Source organism: Antrostomus carolinensis, unplaced genomic scaffold (genome assembly GCF_000700745.2).
Source record: "Antrostomus carolinensis isolate BGI_N321 unplaced genomic scaffold, ASM70074v2 scaffold2186, whole genome shotgun sequence".
Taxonomy (NCBI): Eukaryota; Metazoa; Chordata; class Aves; order Caprimulgiformes; family Caprimulgidae; genus Antrostomus; species Antrostomus carolinensis.
This window is the reverse complement of record NW_010319576.1, coordinates 1-9,993: the sequence shown is the minus strand read 5'-3', so window position 1 is coordinate 9,993 and position 9,993 is coordinate 1. Positions and strand designations below refer to the sequence as shown.

Genomic DNA, 9,993 nt, shown 5'->3' with positions numbered 1-9,993 from the left:
GGGGGCCCGGGGCTCCCAGCCAGTGTTCCCCGGCACAGGCTGCTCCCCTGCCTCAGCACTCGCTCCGACCTCACCTCGGCCAACGATCTTCAGACACATTTTCCTTTTATCTTGGCAGGTCCCCAGAAACCACCTAACAGCAGCCTCTAAGTGGAGTGATTTGTATTTTCCTGAGACGCTGGCGATGTGCTCGCAGGGCGGACGTGTGCCTCTGCTGCAGGCTCAGCTCCAGCTCCTCAGCCCCGGGCTCCCCGGCTACCAGGGGACCCCATCACCAGATCCCCAGGGACCCACCCTCTCCCCCTGTACCCCAACACCACCGACAGTCCTAGGGTCCATTTAACCCTTCGTTACCCAGCTGGGTGGGAGCCTGAGACGCTGGCGATGTGCTCGCAGGGCGGACGTGTGCCTCTGCTGCAGGCTCAGCTCCAGCTCCTCAGCCCCGGGCTCCCCGGCTACCAGGGGACCCCATCACCAGATCCCCAGGGACCCACCCTCTCCCCCTGTACCCCAACACCACCGACAGTCCTAGGGTCCATTTAACCCTTCGTTACCCAGCTGGGTGGGAGGGAGCGGGGTGCTCCAGCTAGCACAGTAGCAGAGTTCAGGAAGCTTTTGCTCTTTCATGCCAGGATGGGATATTGTACTTATGGGACACAGCTCCAGGGGAGGCAGAAACTACCACCCACCCTCACCTTCTGTCCCCTGTGGTCCCATTCCTGGGGACACTTGAACCCTGAGGTTCTAGCTGACTTTAACCTGTGTTTGAGCTGGCTGTAGGACACCAACCATCCTAAAGCAACACCAAGCAGTCCCCGGCTAGGCTTGCTGTGGCTCAGCTGCTGATGCTCTGTTGCTCAGCCAAAGCCACCACTGTCCTCACAGCACAGCTAGTCCACTTGCCTTTTGATTGTCACAAGCAAATTTCTTGGATGTTTCTGCCCACTGATTTGCCACCCTGCTCTTTGTCTGTTGGAGAAAGGAAAGCAGAGCTCTGAGTATGGGGGGATGGTTTTCCAGTCTCCTAACAGGCAGAGAAGGCTTTATTGGAGACCACATAATGACTAAAAGAAACAACATTTGAGCAAGGCAAACAGCAGAAGATGTGGGAAAAGAGCTTCCACGGTCAAGATGAGACATAAAGGAGGTGGATTCACACAGGGAGTGAGAAGACTTTGCTTAGACTGCCAGCAAAAGCTGCTCAGCTAATGCCAGTAATACCAAGGGGAAATAATTTCCTCCTCCACCACCATCGCCTGTGGCTGCAAATGCCCTATAGCAGCTCCAAGGGAGCTCCTTGGGAAGGACAAACAGCTCAGAGCCATCGAGTTTCAAGGATATATCACTTGGCCATGAAAGACTCACTCCTGGCTGGAGCTTAACAGCACATCTGTATGTCCCAGCTGGGGAGTAGCAGAGCCGAATAATCTTATCCATTTTTAAAGAGTATCAGTTATGGCCCTGGGATGTGTTGGAGGGGGAAGTCAGGCAGCTCAATAGCTCCTACTGCTTTAATTTACAAGCAAGGTTAGGGCTCAATGCACAGGGGAGGCTCCAGGAATCTCCCAGCTGATCCTCAGACACTACCTGCCACCTATTTGCAGCCATTTATCCTCAAAATGTGTGATTTGCTCCCTGATCCGGCAGCAGGCAGCCACAGCTGGGGTTTGGGTGGGGATGCAGTTTTAACCAAGGTTCAGGTGGGATGCAGTCTCAGCAAGCAGCCAGTCATGAGGGAGGTGACCCTGGGTGATAAAAGGCTCCAGTAAAACAGCCACCCCAAGAGCAGTCTCTTTGGGCTCCTGCCTTGGTAGGAGGTCTGCCTGCCTTGGAGACGGCCATGGGCCATGCCTGGGCTCCTTCCCCTGCCAAATGCACATCTTTCCTCCAGTACAGCAGAAGACAAATGACATGGAAGAGCCTGGTTTGAGTCTGGCTGGAGATACCAGCATGGGGACTGAGCATGGAGATGGCCCGTGGTAGAGAGAGCAGGATGATGCATCTGCTGTCTGAGGATGTGCAGCTCCAGCTCTTCCAACCTGTTTGTGTATTTAGGCCCCTAAGGAGACAGACAGCAACTCCTGGAGATCCCTGCAAATTCCTAAATGACTCGGTGCCAAACACTTATCGACTGCCAGTGGGAGACAGGCACCAAACCCGCACCTGGGAAGCTGCAGTAGCTGTAACGGATGTTGTGCACGGCAGGGAGGAAGAGCAGAGACATGTAGGAAGCCTCTCCTCAAATTAAATAGCCCCTGGATCAGGCCCCAAGCAATCTAAAGAGCATTCAGGGTTTATGATGCACAAATGGCAGAAATCCCTCCGTTAGCACTTTGGTGGCGGGGGAGCGATGACTCCGGTTGCCAGAGCCATTGCTCCAGCTTCCTGGCTGTTAACAGCCTTCACTCCTCGGCTGCCGCTCTGTGCTCTTGCAATAGGAAGTAAATGATGATTAACAAGACGTTGTAATTTATGTGCCCAGTAAATCACAACACCAAGCTGCTGCGTCAGGTTGGTGTCTTTGCTCATCCCCATTTACAGCTGGCTCCGGAGTCCCCGGGAAGAGGCACTTTCCCGCACGTCACTGGGTGAATCAGAGGCTGGAGCCTGGATGCTGCCGGCTCCTCGGGATCTCATTTGCTGCTTCCTACCATGCAGATGAGCCCATCAGCCCCTGCTTTGCTGCAATGTGCTGTTCACGCTTAACCAGAGCACAGGAGGGTTCGGGGAGCCCTTCCCATCTGTACAATTTCATTTACATTTCTCAAGCAGTGTTACACGGGGCTGTCATCACTTGTTAATTGCTCTTTCCAGGTGAGTGTTCACCAGTGAGTATGATGCAGGTAGGACTTCAGGCATCTTCATTTCAAACAAGCCTCGCTCTGTTTTCAGCAGGCTTTGAGGATGCCAGGAATTTTCCCCCCACACTTATTCTGATGCTCTGTGGGCTTTGCAGGATTAGCGCCAGGCTGGTCCTGCTTCACAGCAGAAGTTGGCAGAAGATCTCCTGTGCTGCCCATCCTCAACCCCAGCCTTTTCTCCATGGCTCACCCATGGGAATAACTCCAACCCTGGCAGCTGAGTCCTGCCAACATCAGGCCACCCCATGCTGGCCCAGCCACTGCTGCAGCAGCGAGAAATGGGGTGTCTCCAGCCACAGCTGTGCCTCCTTCATCCCTGTGATGTCCCTTCAGAGGCAGCAGCACCAGGAGCTGCAGCTCTGGCCTCTGCCAGGTGCCGAGTGTGAGGAGAGCATCCCTGCAGTTGAATTTTGAGTTCTGGTATGAAGATTGCTCTCCTTGGCCATTTGTTCAGCACATTGTTTGTTTGAAGGGGGAAGAAAGCACAGGGATATTTGCATGAGCAATGCTTGAAAAACCAGCCTTCTGGTTTGAACCTGGGGACCAGAGGCAGTCCCACCAGGAGAGATGTTTGCCCTGATGGCCTCCTCCCCACGCCCAGCACAAGCCCTGCACATGGTGAGGCATCAAGAGCGTGTGTCACTCTGCGCCTTGGCAGGCTTGAGAATCGGCTTTAGGATTTCTCTTGATGTGGTCGCCAAGAATCAGAGACAATTAAAGGCCGAGTTAATTGGCCTCTGCAGCAAGCTGGATTTTCTGGGTAAGCGCAGGAGGTGTGGGGACAGTTTTGCCCTCCCCAGATTTGGGCACGTGGCCCTCAGCGTGAGGGGATGGAGAAGGGAGGGACAGTGGGGGAGAGCAGAGAGCTGCAGGGCACCATGGCTGGTCCAGGCTGCCCAGCTGAGCTGCAGCGATGAAGGTCTGGGCTGCAGCACCAGGCTGGTGAGGATTTCCTGGTAGCTTCATGCTTTGAATCTTGCCACAGTTGCCCTTGGTCTGACCCCGGAGGCTGGGGGTGCTGCAGAGGGGGTCTGGAGAAACACAGTCTTGGGTCATGCTATAGAGGGTGTGGACCACCTCTCACTGAATCTGCAGGGGTGCTGCCTCTCAGCATGCCTGGGCCCTGGTCCTTCACTGCCTCAGCATCTCCTCATCCAGCTCTTCCTCCCAAGGACCATGTGGTCCTGGTGCCAACTCTCCCAGCCCTGCATGCTGTGCTTTCCCCAAGCTTTTCCAGCACACTGAGGGGCAGCTGCTGGTAGCCCAGGTTCTGCTGGGGGAATGGACCCCACCTTGGCCTGGTTGTCCCAGGCCCTGCAGCTAACCCTTTGCTTTTCTAGTGCTGCTTTGTGCCACTCATGGTTAACCATGTGTCAGTCCCAAACAAATCATATCCTGGAGCATCCAAGTGTCAGCTCAACTGGACCAGGATCTCTATGTCTGCTTAGATGGGCAGACACCAAGGGTTAGATGCTGGTCTCCAGCCAGCTGGCAGCATGGCCTTAGGAGGTTCCCCCTTCTCCCAGACTGGGGACAGGAGAAGCTCCAAGCTACACACAGGGGTGTTGACACACCCAGCAGCTACTGGCTGGCCTGGTCCCTGCACAGCAGGTTGCTCACAGCCCAACTAGGCACTGACCCACTTCTGGTGGGACATCACCATCTGCCCATGCATGGCTGTTCCAACCCCATGCAACGGGGCTTGCACACCATGGTGGGGAAGGGATGGCTGAGTGCCTGGAAGCACCAGTTCTGCATGAAGCAAAGTCTACAAGCACTGGGGTGAATTGCTGTTTGCTCTGAGTGTGTGTACAAAGAGGACTCATGCATTGCTCCTCACACGTGGTTGCTTTAGCAGATGCACCAACAGCCCAGCCCACCACCCCAATCAAGCTTGCTGGACACCACCCAGAGCTGGTAGCTCACTGGGAATGGGTGTGTCCACATCCCCTGTCCATACCAGAGGTGGTCTTCTTGCCCAGAGGCTAAAGGAGTAGATAAGGAGATAGAGAGCCAGTTTACCTTCAAGGTGGCCCCCAGGGACCTCAGTCCGGTGGAGTGCCGAGCCAGCTTCAGCACTCGGAATATCCTCATGAGCCGAAACACCTGCACGACCTTGCCCAGGTTGCCCAGCTCTGAGTCACTGCCCACGGTCACATCCACCAAGAGGGTGAAATAGAAGGGCAACACCGAGACAATGTCAATCAGGTTCAGTGGGTGCGTGAAGAACTTCCTGGGATTGGGGGAGAGCAGGAGGCGGGAAGACACTTCGAAGGTGAACCAGGAGATGCAGAAATACTCTAGCTTGTGCAGGATGGGTTCATCAAGCACGTTGCCATTTTCATCCACCCCCTGGTACTCAGGCATGCTGTGGATGCACATGGTGGCTATGGAAACCAGCACCACAGTGATGGACACGAAGCTGAAGAGTTTGCTGGGGATGGAGTAGCCGGGGTTCTCCATGGTGAGCCAGAGGCGTTTGCGCACGTTGCCGCAGCGCAGCGTGCTGTAGCGCAGCAGCTCGTGGTTGATGTCAGAGATCTCATCAGGGGACGTGTCCACGCTGCTGACCTCGCTCTCCTCATCCCAGTTGTGGTGCCGGCTCTCCAGCTTGCGCTCGTGGTAGCGGTAGCTGCAGCAGGAGTCCAGGAAGAACTCATTGATGCCCCAGTACTCGATCTCCTGGCAGAAGGAGAAGACGCACAGCTCCTCCATAACGTGCAGCTTCCCCGTCTGGTAGAAGTGGAGCACGTAGAGGAAGAAGCCGGGGTTTCGGTCGAAGTAGAACTCCCTGGCGCTCACGTCGTAGTCATCGCAGAGCTGCAGGATGGACTCCTCCGAGTCACAAGAGAGCAGGCGTCCCAGGCGGGTGTCGGGGAACTTGGAGAGGGCGCTGGAGCTGAGCCGCCTTCTCAGACCTCCCACGTTGATGTTGATAACGTCCTCCTCAAAACCAGGACCCCAGTAATTTAAGGTCTTGTTGACCATGATCAGCAGAGCGGGAGCTGGTTCCACCTGCAGGTGAGACACAGCAGGGCTGGAGGGGACATGGGGCTCCCCCTGATCCAGGTGCCAGGAGCACCCCAGGGAAGCGAGGGGGAATGTCTGCATTTTGAAAAGTGCAGGAGGACCAGGGAGAGGCAGGGGAGAGACACCGCTTTGGGCAGTTGTTCTTCAGTGGTGTGGAAGATAAATAAAAAAAAGACAATAATTTTTCCAGGTCAAACTTTTCCCTTTTTTTTAGCTCTTACAGTTTCTCCCTTTGCTAACACCCTGCAGAAGGCAGTTTACCATACCTTGAGCACCTCATCCATGGGGCTTTCCTTGTTCAAACAGGTAATTATCACTGAAGAGAGGATTTATCCCCCAAAAAAGCCTCCCCGGTGGAAAAAAAAATCATCAAATCACCACCACAGTGATTCTGCCAAAGAACTTTGCAGCCCGACTACCTACGCTGCTAATTAGACCTGGTCAAAAAGTCCTTAGATGGTGCTATCTACTCAGCAGCAAAGGCAGTTTTGCCAAAATCAAAGTGTTTTCACAGAAGGTGTCAGGTTTAGGGGAAATTTCGGTGGAAGAAGTGTCAAAACAATTCATCTGCCTGCTTTGTTTCCTCTTGTGTGTTTTGTCATGTCAAATATTAAGATTATTTTTATAATGTTGAAACATAACAAAACCGTGATTCAGAATCATTGATGACTCTGAATTAAAATCTTGTATGTTGGTAGGGAAATAAAAACCGAACTTTTGATTTCTATTGTGTTTCAGGATTTTAAAAATCTCAGCGAGCTGGGTTTTTCCATCCAGCAGAAATTCAATTTTCTAATGAGCAGCAGTTAAAGCATCTATCAAAGAGAAGCATTCCCACACCTTGCGATGCATTTACCCATCTTGACCAGAAGCTTAGAATTAAAAGGCAAATCAAAGGTTTGTGATCTTCCCACATCACCTTGAAATCAGACTTTATCCATCAAAACTCCTGGGGACGCACTGAGCAGCCCCGTACCCATGTGGTCCCCCCGCTCCTGGCAGGGGGGTGCTGGGTGGACTCAGAAGGACACTGGATTCGCTTTCTTGGGAAAAATGTGGTTCCTCAACCAACACATTGGCTACTTTGGAAAAATCCCACTATTAGGCGTGACTTGCTCCTGAGCTCTGCTCACACTTCAGGGTCTCTGCTGGTAGCGACACAATTCCTGCAGCCACTGATTCCTTTGCTGCAGTGGTCACTGAGGCATTCGTGACCTCCAGACTGGCCTGTCTCCCATCCCAAGGGCTTCCCTCCCTGCTTTTAATCAGCCAGCTGCTTATTGGAAAAATCCATCACCTTCTCTGTCTTCTGTCACCCACTGAAGTTTCCAAACTTTTTAGTAACACAGGGACAGAGGCTACAGCTGGGCAGTGGGAGCCGAGGCAAGAGGCTGCAGCTGCCCCCACCATGCTGCTGAGATGCCACCAGAGCCCACACAGGACAGTCCAGTCCCAGAGCAGCCACCAAGGGCCCAGACCAGCTCAGTGACACGAGGTAGGTCCCCCTGCCCACGGGAATCCTGGTTCCCCTGCAGACCCCATTGCACCCCAGCCCTGTGTTGCTCACCAGACATCTCATGGGGTTTATGGAGCAAACAGCAAAGGAGGAAAAGGGATCTGTACATTTTCCAGTGTCTGAGAAACACAGTGTAAAAGGTTTGTCAGACCCGGAGGGACCTGGGGGGACATTTTCACATCTAAATCTGGAGGGCAGAGCAGAGCTGGAAAGGAGCAGGTACTGGAGTAACGGTTAGAAATAAACCCCAGAGGTATGTTTTCAAGCTGAGCAGGACTGTGGGTGCAGCCAGCGCCAGATTTGTGTGAAACAGGCTGGCAAAGGCATTTGCTAACTCCACTGCATCTCCCGGCCAGGGCTCCTTAAAGACACAGGCTTTGCACCACAGAGCCAGTGCTTCCCATTACACCCTGTCTGAAGGAGGCAAGTGGCTTGTGAGCAGCCTCGGAGTTTAATGGACTCATTGTCTTGCCTTTCAAAGGGGAGGAAAAAAAAAAATCAACTTTTTGAATGCTTAAGACAAAAGGAAGGAAGAAAAAGAGGGTGTAAAGACTCCTTTTCAGGGACAAATTGGAATTTCTGTGACAGATTAGCTTTTCCAGGGAAGACATCATGCAGCCCATCTGTGGGGTGGGGATGACTAATCCAGGTTCCTTCCAGAAGGATGCTCATGCGTTCAGACTACAAACACACACACACACAGGGGCCGTGGGGGTGGGTCTGCGGGATCCAGTTTACCCCACACCCATCCTCAGCCTCCCTCCACACCCACCCTATCCAGCAGCTGCTCCAGGAGAACAGGCCAAATGTCACCCAAATCAATGGAACGGTGGCTTTGGGGCTGGGCTGGGGCACGGGGCAGCCCAGGTAGCTACTGGGGACTGTGCTGGGATGGCAGGACAAGCCTCAAGTGATGCTCAGGCTCAGCAGGACCATCCCCAGCACACTGCGTCTCTGTGTGAGACATGCCAAACCCTGAGAGCCAGGAGGGAGCTGGCTCCCACCTCTCTCCAGCTCCAAAAAAAAAAAAAAAAAAGTGGGTGTCAGGATCCTTCAAACCTTTGTACCCCAGGGACTTCCTCCATCCCTCCTATGCAGGAAGCAGAGCGAGGAGAAGGGTTGTGAACTATCTGAGATGCTCCTTTCTGATGTTCACTTCTGAATAGAGCAAATTATTTCTGCCCACATACAGCTTTCATCGAGGAACCTAAAGCAGCAATTAATAGTTTTATAACTCTTTTGCCTACTCATTTCACGACTAGCTAAGCTCAGCTCTAGAACAAAACCAGGGTTCAAACTAAGACCTGGTGCAATCTCCCCTGTTAGATCATTGAAGTATGCACCCGTCTCGCATTTGCAGGGCAAACAGAAGCTTACTTTGGGAAGGCTGGGTGGTTTTTCATTTTAAAGCACAATGGACAGATGATACGAAAGTGACTGTCTGGAGTAATGTGAATTTGCAAAATTTTCCTTTAGTTAAGCCAAAATTTCCATGAATTATTGGAAAAATAAAACAGGTAAAGCCAGTTCTTTTTGAATTTTGAAAGATATTGTAAGCTATTTTAAGGAGACAAACATCAGAATTACACAAGCCTGGTGTGAGCTGGGTGTTGAGCGTCCAAATGAATATGTATCTTGTGAAGAAAAAAAATTCCTGATACATGCCTTTATAACAGTAAAAAATATAAAACCAGATCAAGCATATCTGTAAGAAACGCTAGAAGAGTTTCCCTTGACAACCTATTTCTTCTTAAAGGCTTTCAAATGGAAGTTCTGTATATTTATTCTAACTGGCAGAGGGGACCCAAGGGAGTGGGAAGGAAGATGCTAATAGACATTCTAGTGAGGATGCAGCAGGCGCGGGGAGTGTTGCACGCAGGGGCTTTTCCCACCAGGTACAATGGATTTAGATTAACAATCCAAATAAAAAGCCCTGTACTTACAGCTCAGCGAGGCTTCCCAGCGGGGAGTCAGGTGGCTTGTCTCAGAGGAGCCATGAGAAATGTGTAAAGAAGAAGGAAACCCTTCATCTTCTGCCTGTAGCCCAGTCCTAAACGCCCTGTCACCATGGGTTTGTGTCCCTGCGCATCCCCAATGTGCAGGGCTGGTGACTGTGAGTCCTGCGCAGGATGCCCATGGGGCTGAGGTAAGGTTGGGAGTCCCTTGCTGGGTACCTGGCGGGGGGAGTGGGACTGGCTGACCCTCCAGCTCCCACAGGATGGTGTCTCCATCAGCCGTGCACTGGGGCAGGACTGCGGAGACACATGCTTTCTGCTCATCCCAAAGTGCCCCTGCAGAGCCCCGTCCCCATCGCTGAGCATCCCATGGGTCTGAAGATGCTGAGGACCAAGCCAAGCCCTTCCTTTGGCCGTGGGGGGGTTGGCCAGGGGGGAGCAGGGCAGGGGGATTCCCGCTGCTGGCACAGCATAAGCTGCTGCTGTAGGCTGAGGCCACCAAAACGCCCGGGGCTGGGGATGCAGATGACAGGGGGGACTCCCTGCTCGTTTCGGGGTGCGGGAGGGGGTGATGACCAACAGCTCAGCTTTCTACTGCGAGTGAGCAATGCCCTGCCCTGTGCCAGCCCCC

At 53.0% G+C, this 9,993-nt stretch overlaps 1 protein-coding gene across 1 annotated transcript in view; it reads right to left on the bottom strand.

Annotated features, from left to right (window-relative positions):
* Positions 1–5,874, bottom strand: part of KCNS1 (potassium voltage-gated channel modifier subfamily S member 1) — a 6,715-nt gene extending 841 nt beyond the window's left edge. The window contains exon 1 of the mRNA XM_010169261.2: positions 4,884–5,874. Within this exon, the coding sequence (XP_010167563.1) occupies positions 4,884–5,849 (966 nt within the window). The 5' untranslated portion in view covers positions 5,850–5,874. The remainder of the gene's footprint in view (positions 1–4,883) is intronic.
* Positions 5,875–9,993: the final 4,119 nt, after the last annotated feature.